General features: G+C 41.4%; 1 protein-coding gene across 6 annotated transcripts in view; it reads left to right on the plus strand.

Moving 5' to 3' along the window:
- Positions 1–19,228, plus strand: part of PCDH15 (protocadherin related 15) — a 455,608-nt gene that overhangs the window by 337,746 nt on the left and 98,634 nt on the right. For all 6 annotated transcript variants that reach the window (XM_066618750.1, XM_066618749.1, XM_066618751.1 and 3 more), the window contains 3 exons: positions 3,603–3,715; positions 15,931–16,040; positions 17,279–17,419. In XM_066618750.1, the coding sequence (XP_066474847.1) occupies positions 3,603–3,715; positions 15,931–16,040; positions 17,279–17,419 (364 nt within the window). The remainder of the gene's footprint in view (positions 1–3,602; positions 3,716–15,930; positions 16,041–17,278; positions 17,420–19,228) is intronic.

Here is a 19,228-nt window from a genome sequence, read left to right on the forward strand (position 1 = left end):
ACTCACATGCATCTATCTTCAGCAGTTATTTCTTTTAAGTGTGTTTTTCAGATGATCAGCTTGCATGTCTATACCAAACACAGCAATTTGAAAGGAAAGTCCCATTGACCTTGAATGAAACTTGCATCCACATTTGTGTGCTTTGGAATGTAGACCTACCCACTTTTCATTTAGTTGTAGTAGTAGTAGTTTATTTAACGGTTTCAAAACAGCATAAAAGTAACAATACAACTTTACGAACATTTAATAATAATAATAATAATAATAATAATAATAATAATAATAATAATAATAATAATAATAAACTTTATTTATACCCCACCCTTCTCCCCAAAGGGACCCAGGGCGGCTTACAACATGTTAAAAACAGATTAAAACATAATTTAACAAACAGATAAAAACATATTAAAACACATTAACAGATACCATAAAAATATCTTATGATATTTCCTATCATAAGAGTCATAACCAATCTCAAGGGCAACTTAAAAAGAAAAAATTGATTATATATTTCAATGGAATAATACTTTAAAATGAAACTAAGATTTACTGTTGGTTAATAAATCTGTAAAACTCTGTTATACTAAATTAATTTCTAAAATAAACTAAAATCTATAAACATAATAAAAGCATTCATCCAATTTATCAAATCTGGTAGATAAAGGAGCCTCACGTGCCCATAACGCCTGGGCTAAATAAGGGAGGCATCATCCTTAATCATCTTCCTACGAATATTTATTGCCGCCACAAAGAATTTCGCAAGCATGTATGTAGTGGTTGGATTGGCATCCGATACATTTAGTTATTTTATTGCATTTTTGTTCCTTGAGGTAGAACTGTATAAAATATGCTAGGAAGTCACATGTTTGTAGTTACTCTCTGTCATCGTGTTCCATAAGCCCACTTTCCCAGTGAGAGCACTGAACAATTATTGTGGAAGGCAGGGAGTGGATCCCTAGAGAGATCCTGGAGCAAAATACTATAGTATATGAAGAACTTACTGCCTCATTAAAAAAACCACATTACAAATTAGATTACAATTCCTATGGACCTACAAGTGCTATGGACACGTAAGATAAATTCATAATTATATTTGTTCTAATATCATCCTTTGAGTAGTTCTTTATTGCATCATTTGAGGTTATGTGTGTGATAATACACTGCTAATATCAAATAAATGGTACTGAATTTAGAATTTTTGTTGTTTTCCATCCTACAAAACTATGTCAGTACATGCAGCTGCCGTGACACAATGTCATCCTACTTCTGTTCATGTTTTCAACAGAAGACAGCATGTTGTGATATTTGGCAAGTGCAGTCATTCTTGTTCTCAGTTCAGAATATTCAGGCATCTGTTCAGTAGATCATACTAAGCTCAAGACAATTTCCATCCCAATTCCTCCAGTATAAAAGGAATTGCAAAGGATAAAAGGGTTGTTCCCTAGAAACGTGTGTGTGTGTGTGTGTGTGTTCCTGCAAATGGTGGTGTGAGTTATATTCAAACCACTTCCGTGAATCAAATCCTACAACCCTGATGGGATCCACAGCCAATAAACGTGTGTATAAAATTGTCAGCTGATCCACCTGCTTTTTCTAGCTATTGAGATCTTATGTTGCATTTCCTTTTCTGTCTTTTTGCTGAGGATACCGAGTGCATCATTTAATATTTCCAACTTCTGTTTGTGTTCTGTAGGAAGTCAGATAGTACTGTCACTTTAAAAGTACAAATTGCATTATATTATTTACCACAGATTGAATTCAGCTTACTTTGGGGGCAAGGGTTGTCTCGCTAAAGGAAGAACAGGTTCAGGTTATGATAATTAATGTTTGCTGCCTGATCTCCTGGGTTCTAGCTGTTCCTTTTTAATCATACCTTTTTCTAACAGAAATGGAAAAATATGCCATCAAACCAGAAAGGGTACTTTCAGTGATTCTGACTATTTTAACCTGCTCATCTGTCTTCTTGGAAAACACCATCTGTTTGTATAACCTCAAACCATGGTTTCTGGCTTTGTTTATTTGTTTACATAAATGTGTGAAACTATGACAGAAATGAAGCATGTTTGTTTTTAATAAGTGAACGGAACATAGCCCTGTGACTTTGATGAATTCCGAAACAGAGGAAAGTGCTGCCACAGATATTCCATAAAATACAGTATTATTTTGGAACCATCAAAAATTAGAGGCTTGTGTCCCTTCCAGTAACTTAGGGCCCAATCCTATCCAATTTTCCAGTGCTGATGCAGTTGTGCCAGTGGGGTATGCGCTGCATCCTGTGGTGGAGGGGCAGTCACTGGGGCCTTCTCAAGGGATGGGAACATGTGTTCCCTTACCATGGGGCTGCATTGTGGCTACACCAGAGCTGGAAAGTGGGATAGGATTGGGCCCTCAGTCAATGCAAAAACAATATGTAGAAGATACAGTGTTTCCCTATGTTGATGTTAATTTTAATTCACCAAGACTGCAAATCCCATGCACACTTGTGTAGGAGTAAATCCTATAGAACTCAATGGGGCTTACTTCCAAGTAGCAATGGATTGTGCCTTAAGGGTGCAGTCCTATATGCACTTACCAGGCACTAAGTCTACTGAAACCAGTAGGACTTTCTTCTGATGTATATAGGATTAAACCATAAGTTATTTGTATATACCCAGTACCTTACATTAAAAAAAAGAACACCTATATTGGTGTTCTTTTATGAGAACATTATGAGAGACAGGTTGCAATCTTATCCATGCTTACCTGGGAGTAAGCTCTGTTGACTATAATGCAACCTGCTTCTGAGTAGACATGCATAGAATTGGGCTGTGTATTCTCCACAGTCAGTTATATACGTTATCTCTAAATTTCTAAATTCTGTTTGCCGAGATTCAAATATTGTCCTTAGAATGGACTAATAGCCAAATCTATCTAGGCCTTATGATCTGCCAGCGTAATGCCAGGGCTGCTGGTGCCACAGCTGCTCTGTTGTTCTGCAGCTCACCATCAACAGCGTGGGAGCTGATAAGCCCCATGGCACCAGTGACAGGCCTCAGAACCTCTGCCAGAGCACATAATGTGACAGCTGGGGAGGACTGGGCCAGGCCAGGGGCAATTAGGTGGTCTTGGCGGCGGCATCCACAAGATCCGGAGCCCAGCCTGGGCCATTTGGAGCAGCCAGGCCACTACTGCAAGTGGCCCAGAGGCAGCAGAACCAGCCGATTATCTACAACTGCCAGTGCCAGTAAGTTAGTGTGGGTGGCAGATTGGGGCATGAAGGGGAGGAACAGGAAAGAGACAGGGCAGAACTGGGATTGGAAGGGGGCAATATTGGCAGCACCAATATCCTATCCCCCTTTCAGGCCTTGATCAACCTTCCCACCTTCCCAGTAAGCTGGCGCAGGTTCAAGTAGACCCATTCCTGCACTGGAGGTTTGCCCCTGGGTAATGTTTCCATACCTGGAGGGGATCTCTGGGACTGACCAACACCTCCCCCCCCCCCCCGCAGGATGCAGTACATGCTTGAGTAGCGTGGCTGCATTGGCGGGTGAGGGAAAGGATAGGATTGGGGCCTGAGATGGCTACAGTGTGTACATTCAGTCACTGTGTTTGTATGTTTCTAGCTCGTGATCATTGCCTATGATGATGGTGATCCTGTGAAGTTCAACACCACCACTGTAGAAATTTCTGTATTGCAGCCCTCAGTCATTCCACGGTTCACGCAGGATGAATATAGGTATTGTGTGTGTTCCATTCCTATCATTAGTACTTTTGAAAAAATGGAAAAATCTGCTCTTTGGCCCTTTCTGTGAACAATATCTACAGCTAATGCCAGCTAATGCTTTGCTTTTATTGAAGCAAAGTTATTATCAAGAGATTGGTGCTTTTATTTAACTTGTTCAGCAGAGAAGATAATGTTTGGTTTTACCCGTTATGGATGCACAATTCAGTACATATGAAAACATGGTACAATTGCATTATAAACCTTTTATGACTTGTTGAAGTAATGTAAGTTTACTAATATCTTACTTTTTTTAGAGTAATGCATGTGTACACATAGATCTAGAGAAGTGGAATATTTATGCTTCTTGGTGGGGGGGTATAGGCTGTTAAAATGGTATTTGGGCAGCTGAAAGAGAGAACTGCACACTGAAGAAGGAGTCATCACCTGTCGGAATGCTGAACATCTTGTGTGATTTTATCCAGACAAGCTAACATATTTCTTTTTCAGTTTTTTTCTTTTGTCTTTCCAGTTTAGATGGTAGTAGTTTAGAAAGTGCCTCTGGTTACATGCTCAAGCTATGTTTCCCAAACTTTTGATGGATAAAGCATACTTCTTTCCAAGATTGTGCTGCTTGTTGGCTGTTTGGTATATTAGAGCAAAAATAGGGCCCCTGAAATAGTTTCCACCTCTAGAAGGTTCTCTTTTTTGCATATATGTATATACATTTTTCTAACAGCCTGCATCTGCTCAGTCTCTTTTCATCACTTAGGACTTCTCCACTTCCAGAAAAAAAGATGAGGTCATGGCACTGTTAATGTCAGTGAAGATGAATGAATTATATTAGGATGCCATCATCATGAACTATCGTTCTGAAACCAATCAGAGTTAGGGCAGTTTTCTTGCATTCTAGAAGGGAATTGTGGGAGAAAGACATGGCATCCATTTGCTGCTGGACGATGTTGGGAGCACAGGAAGGAAGTACACCCTCTTTCATGGGACTCGTAAAAATCCATGAAATTTCCCCTCAACTTTGCCAGTATAGATGGAGTGGTGGAACTGGAGGAACCATTTTGTCTCAGACCAAATTAAAAGAGAGGCTTCTTAGAGAGGCTTTTAATTAAAAGAGAGGTAACCTTAATAGGATCAGTAATAGAACTGGTACATCTGTAAAAACTCACCCAGCAATGCAATGCTATGCTGATAAAAGCAAAGGTGTGAGGTGCATTGTTTACAGCAAATTGTGTGGCAGGCCTCTATTGCTGCTGTACAGCTTATACTGAATATGGATGCTATCCCACTGATGCATCTTTTTTATATTACCACTTGGCTTGCATTGCTTCAGAAATCTTTAGGTAATCAGAAGTATCGGTAAACAAGAATGACAGTGGGTCCCATATAGTTCATATGAGGCATTTGGATAATTGGTGTTTTAAGTTGGTTAAAATGATGTTGTCTGCTGCATATGTATTTAGAAGAATTTGATAATGACTTGTTTTTAGCAATGTGGTAACTGAGATTGTTACCACATTGCTAACGTTGTAAAAGATTAACTTGGACACCTAAGAAAAATGAATCTTTCACTAAAAGGATAATGGAAGCACTCAAGTATCATTCTATTCTCACAAAATTGTGAAGGCCAGATGTAAAATTAAACTGAGAGAAGAAATTGTTCATTTTTTTTTAAACAAATGCCATCCTCTTGTGATTAATTATCCTTTTTTGAAAGTAAGAGTTCAAAGGTACCTTGGATTTTTGTTAATTAATGTATATCTTGTCCTCTTCTACAACTAGAAAGTCATAGTTAATAGCCATGGACGCAATTTTAGGCAATAAATTGCTAACTAAAGAGTGCAATCAATAGCTATTAAGTATTGCCTGTGGGCACATTTAACAGGTGTTCAGGCATTTTATATCAAGCAAAGGAAAATAGTAACATCTTTCAAATACGTTGGAATAGCATAGTAAACCCTAGGCTCCATTTTCAGGAATAAGCCTGTTGTTTGGCAAAACTTTCCCCCCCCCCCCCACAGAAGAAATGAAATTATGAAGTTGTTGCTGCTCAACAGTTGTTGATGTTGTAACATGACCTTTGCTTCCTTAAACCTAACTCACTGCAATCCAGATTTCGAACTTTTAAAAGAATATATAACAGAGGCACTACTCTGTTCCTCTCCTGTTTTCTGGCATGCTCTTTTGGGAGAATACAGAACTATTGCTTTACTGTGAAGCTGTTGTACATGAGTGTCAAGGTCACAGTCTGAATGAAGACAGATGTAACACTTCAAGAGAAGCAGAGGCTTTCTCTTGAAGTGTTTGGCAGTGCTTTCACTGACATTAGAACTCATATGACTTTTTCCTGTCCTCATGTGAGTACTGCAAGAAAGACTTCTGGAAGAAAAATAGCTCCATAGCTTTTCACTGTGGTTCAGTCTGAAACAGGAAGACATTAGCTCTGGTGGGTGTTTTATGGCAGTCTTCTCTAATATCACCAACACACCTCTCCCTGCCCAGATTCTAGATTAGTTTTGCAGCTCTTCTTGAAACGTAAAGTTAACTTACCCTTCCCTGGCTATGCAGATAGTCAGCAATGATATTGTACATCATCACCCGACTTCTGGGAATGCCGAGCTCTGAGCTGCACAACCACACAGCTTAGAAGGAGCACAGGTCCTGTGTATTCAGGTGTCAACCAGGTGACTCTTCAGTGCTCCACCTGGCCGACCCCTGTTACTGGTGAATGTGTGTACATAACATATATGTTACTCTTTAAACAACAACAAAACAATAACAAAAAGCCAAACAACCTACATTACACATAGGGGAACAGGCAAGAATGTTGGTTAGCAGATTTTTTAAAAATATAAGAAGCAATACAACAATTCAACTTGTTGGTATGTATGTCTTTGACGTAAGTTGTGAAGCTGAGCTCACACCACACTTGCCGTAATGACTCTAAAAAGGTAAAATCTGACATCACCCTTTGAACATAGTATGATGTAAAAAATTATGAAAAATAGTTGACTTTTAACAGCTAGTATATGTTCTTGGAAACACTGGGAAGCCATCTAGGTATTGTGAAGTGCATGTGTTGACAAGTTATATAGTCCCAGCAGCCTTGTCTATGTGTTAACTCCCCATATATAGACCTTCAGTAGCTCCATGGCCAGTATGCAAAGAGAGAGCTCACATACTTGGGTTCCTATAATGGTAGCTCTAGAAAAAGATTCCTATAATGGTAGCTTTAGAAAAGTCATAATCTTGGTAGCCATTTTGTCCCATTCTTTTTCCTAGCCATTTTCTGTAGATCTTCCTCATCTATCAATCAGTAGGCTTAAATCCAGGAAGCCTTCTCTGGCACTCGCACAAAATCTGCACAACAATTTTAACATCAATGCCCAATGGAAAGCTAAATGGGCAGTCGAACGCCCAGAAATGGGTAATTGTGTAGACGATTCTACTCTTAAGGTTCCAGGTTTCGACTTATCTCGCCAGCACTGGAAAACTTTGAACAGGATCCGTACGCTACATTGGTGTTAGTCAGGACTCAGTGTTTAAATGGGGGCTAGTATCTACCCCACAGTGTGACTGCAGGTTCTCCAGTGTGGAACATGATTGCCAAACCATGTACCACATTGTGTCTGGCTGCAAACTGAGGGCGTATACTGGCCCATGGTCTGACTTTTTCAATGAAGGTAACTCTGTCCTTGAATGGCTGGACGAACCGAACATTGACATTTGATCTAGTCTAATTGATATATGTCCATGTATTATATGCAATATGCTAAATAAATAAATAAATCTGTATGGAAGTAGGTTCCCATTAAAGCAGTGTTTCTCAACCGGTGCTACGCATACCACCAGTAGTATGCTAGGCGGTGTTTGCTGGTACACATAGCACCCACTGCCCAGCAGGGAGATTTTGACGGGAGATTTCAATGGTGATAGGAGGCTAGAGCTGGTGAGCAGAGTTCTAGCTCTGACATCAATGATGATGTCATTGCCATTACTTCCAGTGTACCTCTGAGGATAGCACGGCAGCAAGTGGAACGTCAGGGGATAATTGTACAAACACCTTTTGGTCTCACAAGCCTATGTATTTTCACTATGAAACTAACACAGCATTGCTTAGAAAAAAAATACAACAAATCAAAGTATTCTTCCTCCAAGAACTAAATATGAGAATTTTCCCCCCTCTTTCAAAGTCAAATAACTGGCTCTCAAGACACCTCCCTGAGGGAATTTAATAAAGAAGACATGAGGCATGTAATCATAGGAAGATTCTGCATCAGCTGCTATAGTAAAGGAAGACTTTCTTCTGACCTTCAGCAAAAAGTAAAAAGTTTCTGTTACCATTATCAAAAGAAAGGAAAGGATCATTGTACAAATCCCTAACTGCAGACATGCCCTAGCAAAATAAAATTGCTTTAAGAAATCAAATAAATGTATTAATTAATCTAATAATCTTTAATCCATCATTGTTATTTATTTAGGAATACGCATTGGACTTTATTATGATACAGTTAGATTGTAACCTTTCTCTACTTGGTACATCCTTGCCATTATGTCACACAACACTAAACTGTTGGAGAGTCATTTAAAGAAGAATGTTCCCTCTTTAAATAAAGAGTGCATTTCCGTTTCTTGGGTTTGAAAGAATTTGTTAAAAAAAAAAAAAGGATCTGAAGAATAGATTCAACTTATGATTTTCATTTTGAATGGTTTCTAGAATTACACAAGTGCATTGTACCTGATGGCATTAAGCTCATCAGAATGAAGTTTGACATTTAACTTTAAGAATAATAGGCCGTGTCAGTGGTTCATTGTAACAATACCTAAATTCCCTTATCATCTTTTTTTAGAGGTAAATACCACTGAAAAGGTCAAAACTTCTTGAACCAATATGAGAAGTGCGAGGAGAGGGTATAGTGAAAGACAAACAGTCCTACTGAACATACTTTGCTCAAACTATTGCATGAGGAAAAACCAATTTAAATAGGGCTTCTGGAAACAGTGAATGCTGACAGGTCAGCCTGTTGCAGGCACTTAACGGAGATGGCACGGTTCAAAGGCACGCAAAGGTAAAGTGCAATAAATGAAAATGTGTCCGCTGAACTTCATGCTGCTCTTTAACAGAGCGCTCTTATGCTCTGGTGCAGGGGTCTCCAAACCCCGGCCTGGAAGCCAGATGCGGCCGGCAGCAAGCGTCTTTCCGGCCCACGGCCAACCTCTTGTCCCCTGAAATCCTCTGGCCCACTCAACTGAACATGACCAGAACTGTGCTCTGATTGTATCTGGAGGGTCTTCTGAGGGCCAGAGAGGTTGAATAAATGAGCCCATTTATTCATTTATTCACTCATCTATGTTCCATCTCTAATTTATTTATTTAAATTTTATATTTAAAAATTTTTTCCGGCCCTCCACACCACGCCAGAAATTTGATGTGGCCCTGTGGCCAAAAAGTTTGGAGACCCCTGCTCTGGTGCATAGTGGAGCACAGATATATTGTGCCAATATTAGGGCCTCTTCTCATCCTGAATTTGTGACATAGATGTCAGTAATATTCTTACTTTCATATGCCAAACCTGCACTACGTAACGAGTCTCATCCTAAAATGCAAGAAGAACTTGACTGTTTAGAAGAGTTGTGGTTTACTGAGACTTGATTACAGAATGGATAAGATCTAGTGTTTTCCTGTGGTTAGCTTCAGTGTGGTCCCTTGTCCTGAGTTCAAATTCCTGTTTGATGCCAAGTGATCATGACAGGCCCTCTTTTTCCACCTAAGATTTCCAATCTTCAGAATGGACATGTGGATTGTAGGGTGCTTCATTGACACAGGGAGATGTAGAGAGCTGACTGATGCAAAGTGGACCAGTTTTATTGAAGGGGGGGGGAAATATTCTGCTTTTAAAAAGTTAAACCAAGAGAAAAGAAGATTTAGGTCTGGAAGATTCATTGCAGTGGTTCACTGACGTGGTATATGCTTTGCTTGTACAAGATCCCTGGTTCTTTCTCTAGTGCTGTCAACTAAATAAATGTCTGGAGAAAGACAAGGTGGATGAATGATCTCTCACTCAGAGCCAAACTAGATGTGACAAGAAACAAATCATCTAATTAGGAACTTAGGTACTCTATGGAAGCAGTTGTCCCAGTCTCCCAGACCAAGACCATAGTATGAATGCAGTGTTTTAACATTTTATTGCCACACCATTTTCTTGCCAAACATTTCCCCCTAGAATTCCCTATAGGCTCCAATTTGCTACAGTGGCATCTACAGAGGCCCCTTAGCAGATTTTAGGTGGTGGATTTGGAGGACAAAAACAGCACAGAGGTAATGGGTTGTACATGCCCTACCTTTCTCCCATGGTCTCAATATAGATTGGGATACTTTATAGGTATTTACAATAATGGCATTTTAGAATGCAAATAGATAACTGTATGTGATGCATTAGCACTTAGCATAAAACAGTTTCATATTTTCATTCATTGGCGTCTTTCCAAGTCCAGCCTGTGAAGAGACTGACAATTAATATCCAGACCAGAATTAAAAATCTGAAACATGCTTTGACTGTTTTTAAAGCTAATGCAAAATTTGGCATTGGAATATTAGAGTAGACTTATAAACACTAAATAATAAAATAATAATAAAACTTTATTTTTATCCCGCCCTTCTCCCTAACGGGACCCAGGGCGGCTAAACTTGATTGTCTGTCTCACACGATTGCCATGGGGAAGAAAATGAAGATTAAAGTGCTGTAGATTATAAAACGAATAAGAAAATGCTTTCTAGCTTGCTTATTAGCATACATGTGCCATGTTTAGTATTTTTTTTCCCTTAGGTATAAACTCACTTTCATATATATTTCTACAAAATAAATTCTGAAATTATGAAATGAGCATGCAGACTTCTTGGGAAGGACAGGATCCTGAGGCAGGTAGTTCTTGCTTGGGAGGGTGGAGCCAGGTTTAGTCTGTGCTCTGAGGCCAAACCTGGAAGTTTGAGCCTAACAACGGTAGACAAGAGCTGAGGAACATGCTAAGTGGGATCAGGTTCCATAGTATACAAACAAGGATAAAAAAGGTAGGGAGGTTAGGTGTGGTTAGGACAGGCTGGTGATTGGGTGCCAGAGCAAGCAGAATCAGGCAGGAGGAGGACACGTCACCGCTGGGGTAAGTTCAACTGCAGTGCAGTCTCTGGAGAGTAGGGAGGAGGGTGGAGTGTGGGAAGAATGGGGGTAAGAGGGATGGGATCAGTGGAGCTCTGCTCTGCTATATCTTGAACTCCGTGTTGGGCTAGAAGGCCCAACATGGACTCTTTCAAGTCTGCACCTGCAAAGCAGCTGGCACAGTCTTGAGAAGCCCTATTGCAGGGCTTTCCTCCTGAGGAGACCCCCAGCTGCTTGCCAGTGCCTGCTCCAGAGTGGTAGCCACTTTGGCACTGCTGCTCCAGCAATGGGCAGGATTGGGCTGCCCATTGCTTAAAATTGAGGAAGCAAACAATTCCTTAGAGTAAGAGTTCTATATAGGAAGCCATTTCTTCTTATTTTTTTGTAAGTCATATAGTGCGGCTGGATTGATGAGCAGCAGCACCATCTCTGCCAGTTCAGGAGTGGCACTGCCACAGAAGGAATATCTGGGTAATAACATTTCCTCTCTACAAGTAGACTTGCTGCTGTAAGGAGTAAAGTGCCTGAGTCTCTGGTTTAAGTTCCCAGAAGCCTTGGGCTGCACTCCTATGTGCTCTTTTCTCAGAGTAAGCCCCACTGAAGATAATGGAACTTACTTCTAAGTAGACAAGTATAGGATTGCACTGTTAGACATATTAAGATGATGGTATCCTTGCTATCCTATTATCATAACTGGATTTGAGAAGAAGGGAGCTCAGGAAGCATTATTTTTCTTGCACTGCCATTGTGTTTTGCTTTAGGAGGAGATCAGAGATGTCCTCTTCCAATGATAGTGTTGCATTAAGACCCTAGACCACAAATCCATGTGCACACTAAGTAACTGGTTCCAGGCTGTCTCATATCAGAATCTTCACGGCTGTGAAGAAATTATTGGTGGTGGTCTTGGGTGAGCCACAAGTTAAAATAAATTACCAAGTTCAAGAAGTTTCAGAAGAAATACTGTCCTAAGGGGAAATTGGATTCTCACTCAGTGTTGCAGGTTTTCAGAAAAAGGAAGGGCATTTAAGCTAAAATGTACAGAACAAATAGCCACAGATTAACTACTGACTCCTTTTATCCTTTTTGGTGTTTTTTTTTTTTTTTTTACCAATTTACCTATGTGTATTCCATAGAAATTTCTTACAGGGCCACCAATATGTTTTCATTGAACTGATGCATTGTCCTCTGAACCTGATTGCATTAGTTAACTCAAGGAAGTGAAATCAATAAGGTGCAATTACTAGAAGTTTACAAAGAACATGAATCTGGGTCTCTCTCTATCCACTTGCTTCAGATTCTCCCATATTGAACACAAAAGCAGCTTCCTAATTGATATTGATCTCTCCATCCATAGAATTCAGCAATGTCAGAATGGAAGTTACAGGGATGTTACTAAAAAAAAAGAAAGTGCTAAAAGCAGGTTAGCATCAAAAGAATCTGTTCTTTTTAAAATAAGGTTTTGCATTTTTCAAAAGACTTTGTTGCTTTTGAAAGACAGATGTGGAAGGACTGTAGCCTGCAGTTTATGAAAATCAGAAAACAGTATGTGTTCATTATAAATAGAAAGTATTCTGATTTTTTAAAATATGTTTGCATTCAATTACATAAATCTAGGACTGTCATCATGACTGAACGTCAGCACTATATATGCAGTCCAAACCACACCAAAAGAGCTTAGAATTAATACCACTTGCACTCTTTAGTGTTAGTGGAAAGCATTCTGATCCTCTCATTAAACACTTTGTTGCTGGAATATCCAGCATCAAATTTAAGACAACTAGCATTAGACCATCTGCATGAAAGTTACTGCATCAATTCTGACACCTCACTCCAGTCTAAATGTTTGTACCTGGATGGTCTGTCACAAATCAATGGTATGGTGCTGCATTTCTAAATACAGATGTGCCCTGGTATCCATGGGGGTTCTGGAATCCCCCTGAATACTTGAAAATGTAGATACTGGGTACACCCTGTACCCTCTGGAGGCTAGGGGAGTTATGCTCCCCTTGCTTCTGGAGGCTCTTCAGAATCCCACAGCTGTGCGCATCTGCCTGTGGGGCTCAGAATAGCCATTTTGACCAAAAAAGTCACTTCTAATTTTTTCATAAAACCAGAAGTGACATTTTTAAGCTTTTAAAAGGCATTATGAGGGCTGGGGAAAGCCCTTAGTGGCTCTGGTGGGGGCACAGAGGACCCCACATCCACAGTTAAGTGAAATCGCAGATACAGGATCCCCCGATACAGGTTCCTTCTTGTAGTGTAAAATGAATTCACTGTTAACTGTTAAGGTTTGTGAAGGGGAACTTTGGGTGTGTCCCAGTAGCAAGGCAAGATGCAAAGAAAGAGCAGACACAGCAGAGTCCTTTAACTTTTCTGGTGTATATTAGAGCAAGGAGTTCTTCACAAAGAATAGTCAAGATACAGTCCAGGTCATACACAAAAGATTACAACAGTCCAGTTTACCTTATCCAAATCAGTATCCACACAATACAGTCAGTCAGTCTAAGGTCAATCACAGCATAAACACAGTTCAACAAAGTCTCCAACAGCAGTATCTCAGGTTAACACCTACTGCACTGGTGGAGCTGCAGACTGGGGTTTTAATAGTCTGAGCACCCAATCGCATCCTGCTCTCTTAACTAGGGTGTGGCAGGCTCAGGTGCAGAGTCATTCTGCTGACTCAGTGTGACTCAGCTGCCTGCAACTTTCCATAAACCAAATGGTTAGCTTTGTCTCTGGCTCAGCATGGGCAGAGAGCTAACAATAACTAGGTAACAAACACCTTTTCTTTTTTTTCAATTGGAAATGTATACAGTAATATTAACTGTCAAACTAGACATTACTCAGAATGCACATTGTGGCCCAGTGTATTGCTTCAGTTTTTGTAAATAGCAAGCCAGGGGCATTAGGAGGCTTTAGGACTTTGGTTCTGATCCTGATTCCATCCCCAACTCTAGTCAATTGAAAATAAGCCTTCAATTAACTTCCACTGGAACTTTCCTGCTGCTCACCCCATTGGAATGCTGGCACCACAAGGTTTCTTATGCTTCAAAAACAGTAAGCAAGCACACCCAGACGAGTCAGCATGCCTGGGACAAGTGCTGTGTTGGGAGGGCCCTGACTCGAGTCTTTGACATGCATGAGTCACCCCAAATCATGCAATTTTACGACTCAAGTCCAAGTCACTGATTTGAGTTCCCAACCCTGACATTTTGTACTCTGTTATGCAACTATAGTTGAATACATGCATGCAGAATAGGTAAGTGCCACTTTTTAAAAAGTGTTTTTAAAACACGGTTTCCCAGACAGTGCTTCTGAAATTTTCTGCCCTAGGTACCTCCATTGTATACACCTGAACATTAAATGCAGCAGGCTTTCCTCTCCTGCTCTGTCACAAGAAAGGAAAGCATAGGGAGAAAATGTTATGCCAACACTCTGTCATAGCATTTTGGATACCTTGGTCAAGTGTAGCCCAGGTCCACAATTCCTTGCCTGTTCCAGAACAGGAGAGAAAAGTGCGGGGTTGAGCTCTTTAGGGTCTACTCTCCTTGCGCTTCCCTCTCCTGCTCTGGAAAAAGAGAGGGAAGTATAAGACAAGGTTATGTTATTCAAAGATACCCATATATGCCGTGGCCATAGAAGGCTAATGACCCCTTCCCTCCCACACACACTTTTCTCTCTTGCTGTGGTGCAACAAAGGGAAAAAATGGTCAGGGGGGAGGAGAGGGGCTGCCTTGGAGATGGCCACAATTCTGGATTGGTGAGCAAAGCTAGCCAACAGTTTTGGACTGCTGATTGTGTACTCAGGTATGTAAACTGAGAACAAAAAGAAAAGTGGAAATTTGCCACTAGGCACATAAAGTAGGAATAAAGGAAGCTCAAGACAGTGGAGAAAGGACTGTGCCTGGACCTGGTGCGTCAGGCCAGCACGGGTACCAGCAAGTCTCCAGCAAGCCGAGTGCCCATTAGAGAGGAAGGGCATCCCTAGGGCTGGATGGGGGGGGTCCCTGAGGGACGCAATTGACCCATGGGCCAGGGTTTGTCTACTCCTGATTAAGATGGAGATGTGGCATTAAAGATTTATAAAATCCTCAGGGTCTGGGATGTCATGCAGAATGGTGGGGGAAAGGAAGATGAGTTCAACATTGCTTTTAGCCAGTTAAACAAATACAAATGACTTACAGTCCAATCCTATCCAACTTTCCAGCACCGGTGCAACCGCAATGCAGCCCCGGAGTAAGGGAACAAACATTTCCAAACCTTGAGGAGGCCTCTGTGACTGCACCCTCAACACAAGAAGCAGTGCAAACCCCATAGGCACAGCAGCACCGGCACTGGAAAATTGGATAGGATTCTGCTGTTAAGTCTCTGTGTTCAAAGTGCAGGTAGCAGCACTTTTGGTATTAAGCATTGACTTCTTAATTTATCACAACAGCAACATTTTGCATAACAGATACTTCCAGCAAATATTGACCAACATATTTCTCTCTTGGACCTCTGCTTTCGTTCAGCAAAAACAAGAACCAGTAATTTTCATTATGTTACCTATGCCATTTAATGCAATGACTCAGTAGTCCTCGCTGATGTGTTAGTTTTTGCATTGTTGCTTCTTTTGGCAAATATTTCCATCTCCTTTTATGCTAGAACTCTTATTCCAGTGGATAAAACGTGTTTTGGGTATGTCTGAAGTACTGAGTCAGTGCTGTGGTTATCACCAAGATCCGCTGCTACATAGTTCAGAAGACTCTGCAACTGTGAGAATATTTGAATCTTCTTTCCCTTACAATAAAGTGGACCCATGCGAGAAAAGGATTCAAATACTTTCAGATCCAGGCAGCAAATTTAAGCATCACACAATGCCACTGAACAAATATTGAATCAGTCCACTGTTGTTTACTTTCTCTGCTCAGTTTTTTCCTTTCTAGCCAAATATTGGAACCCTATGACCCTAACTGTATGTTCCAGTTTCTTCTTCAGGCTCCTAGATAAGAAGAAAATCCTGTATATATTGAGTAAGACATTAGAGAGATGAGGAAGAACAATCTGTTTTGTCCAATTCTCCAGGCCCCCTCCTGTGAGCGAAAGTGCACCCAAAGGAACTCAAGTTGTTGTTGTCACTGCGGCTGCCTTGAATCAGACCATTATCTATTCCATTGTTTCAGGAAATGAAGATGGTAAGTAATACTGTCTCAGGTGATCTTATATGATCTATAAATAAACTATATTGTTGTGTGGAGAAGAAATACCACTAAATGAACCAGAATAAACTTGACACTGCTATTTGCAAAGCAATGAACTGTGACTGTCTTCTTCTTCTTTGGTCATACTTTGTTTCTTAAGAGTAACTCACTATATAACTCAATTTTCTTTGTTCTTTTAGCATTATTTATAGTTTTTGCCAGGAATCCTGTGAACTGTGGTTCTGTGAAGGGGATTAGGGAGGTCTAATAGACAAGTCTCAATCCCTCCCACAAACTACAATTCTCAGAATCCCAGGTTCAGTTCCCAGTTTATAACAGTTAAGTTGGTATAAAATATGAGGTAAATTTTCCTCCCCCCCAACACACACACACACGCGCATACACACACACACACAGAGCTTTTTTCTCTGTTAGAGAAAGTATGGGTGTAGCACGAGGAGTGAATTTACAGTGGGAAAGTGGCACAAGGGAATGGGTTCCCTCTCCAGTGCCTTTCTCCCAGTCTGCTTCAGAGGATCACAGATACTTTGAAAAGCAATGGGGGCTCTGATCATAGATCTTTAAGATCTCATCTAGTTTAGGACCAGATCCTACCCACCTTTCCACCTCTGGTGTGGCCATGCCAATGGGGTGTGCACTGCATCCTGGGATGTGGTGGGATGATAGTTATGGAGGCCTCCACAAGGTAAGAGAACAGCTGTTCCCTTGCCTCGGGGCTGCTTTGCAGCTGCACCATTGCTAGAAAGTAATAATAATAATAATAATAATACAGGTATTTCTATACCACCTTTCTAGGTCCTCAGATTTCTCCTCAGACTTTATTCAAGGCAGTTTACATGGGCAGGCAATTTAAATCCCTGTAGGGATTTTTACAATTTGAAAGGTTCTATTTTTCAAGAAACCACAACAATCAGATGTTTCTTTCTTGATCTGGCCGCACATTCTGGCCTCCATCCTCCCACGCTCAGAGCAGATGGAATAACTCGGCTCAGCTTGTCAGCTGCTTCAAGGTCACATGGTGCTGGTGGCCTCGAACTGGTGACCTTTGGATGTTATCTTCAGGCAAATGGAGGTTCAACCCTCTAGACCAGATTAGTCCTTAGAAAAAAGTGCCCTAAAAATTTCAGAGACCATGTGTTATCAAATGAAACATCATATCCTGAAAATTTCCAGACAGCTGTTTTTTGTCTGTTTGTTTTGCTGCATTTCAGGTGTGTTTGCTATTCATAACAGAACAGGTGTTATCTCTGTCAAAAAGTCTCTGGACTATGAAACTGTGAAAAACTATCTACTTCGTGTGCAAGCAGACTCTCTGAATGTGGTCCGGTCCAATTTGCCTGTGCCGTCCAAAAGTAAGTGACTTTTATCAGGTTTCCTATTTTTGAATCTACTGGAAATTCTGTCCCCAAAAGTCACCCTTTCTCTCCCCCCCCCCCCCCGGCTGTTTAAGAATCAGTCTGTCATGTTGTTGCATGGTTAATTTAATGCATGCTAAATATGCTAGCAACTTCAGATACAATGGTACAAAAAGAGCCATTGTAGCTTTAACTGTAGCTTTAACTATATTGTAAGAATATCAATAGTTCTGATGTTTGTACTGTCTACCATACCTGAAATACCATGTATAAGTACCCATTGCTGTCTTTCCACTGCTCTAAAAGCTGTCGGATTGGCAAGCTGGTTGCAGAATCTAATCAGCTAATGATTCCAGTGTCCATGTCCCTCCAAAACGTCCCTTAGGATGCATCTTGGTGATTCCGCAATGTTTGGTAATACTTCACAACTGCCATCCTCCTACAGCCCCATGGTGTCCTTCTTCCAAGGACCGTTAGTGATAAGAAGCCAATGCATGAACATGCACTTCCCAACCTATGCATTTGGGCTAGATTGTAACACCAGTTTTAATCCTCAACTGAATAAAAAATGCACTTTATTAATTCATTATAATGGTGGTTGTGTGTGCATGCGTGTACTTACTATACTTACTATATAAGTGCATGCCCATAAGATTTATGGCCCCTTCCATCACTCTGGGGTAACTCTGCTTTGAGCTGGTGCAGCGGCACCAAAAATGGGTGCACTGTATCCAGCGAGGGGGGCGAGCTCAGGAGGCTTCCGAGATGAAAGGGACTTTAAGAACAATATCCTAATCCACTTTCCAGCAGTAACATAAGGGTAATGCAGCTCCAAGGTAAGGGAACAAGCATTCCTTTACTTTGAGGAGGACTCCGTGAATGCCAGCCAACTGCAGGATGCAGCACATGCCCCATTGTGCCCCACTGGCATGCTATGCCCCACTGCAGCATGCCCCACTGGCATGCTATGCCAGTGCTGGAAAGTTGGTTAGGATTTGGGCCTAAATCTCCTTACACCTCTGTAAGCTACTTGCTCCACAATGGGTCTTCTCAGACTTGCACTAGTGATTTTACTAGTGTAAGTCTAAAGAGAGAAAGGGGGTGGGGAGGCTGCAGGAAAGGGGGATAGTGCATGCCATTGTTCTGATGCAAGGGAGTTGGGAGCACTGTCAGTGTGTGTGGGGGTAGGGGCTATGACAGCAACGCGATCCCCAGGATTGCACTGATGCTGAGGGGATGGGGTATTTTCACTTACCTAGGGGAGTGCCAGCCTCCAGGGGGTACGGGGAACACTGCAGACTCTGCTGCAGGGCTCCCTGAGCCTCTAAAACAGTAAAATAAAAAAGATTAAAAACCACTTCCTGTTTTTGATCAAAAACTGAAAGTGGTTTTCAATCTCTCTCTCTCTCTTTTTTTTTTACTGTTTGCAGGCTTGGGGAGTATTGCAGAGGCAACTGCAGGGCTTCCTGCACCCCCTGGAGGCTGGCACTCCCTTAAGTAAGTGCAAACTCCCTCCTCCCCTGGCAGTGATCCTGGGGATCAAGTTGCTGCCTTCCTCCCCACCCCTTAAAGAGGTAGGAACAAGTGCTTCCCTACTTGGTGGATCGCCACTGCACATCAATGCCTACTGAAGCCACCCCTCCCACAGTCTCCCTGCCTCATTATGCCCCATCCCTGCCCAGTTTTGCCCCTCCCCACCCCATTCTATCCTTTCCCCAACCCTCCCACTGACTTACCTGCTCTGGCAGGTGAGCCAACAACATGGGTGGGAAGGCCCTGGCCTTCCCAGCAGCGCACTCCTGGAAG

Source organism: Tiliqua scincoides, chromosome 3 (assembly GCF_035046505.1).
Source record: "Tiliqua scincoides isolate rTilSci1 chromosome 3, rTilSci1.hap2, whole genome shotgun sequence".
NCBI classification, from domain to species: domain Eukaryota; kingdom Metazoa; phylum Chordata; class Lepidosauria; order Squamata; family Scincidae; genus Tiliqua; species Tiliqua scincoides.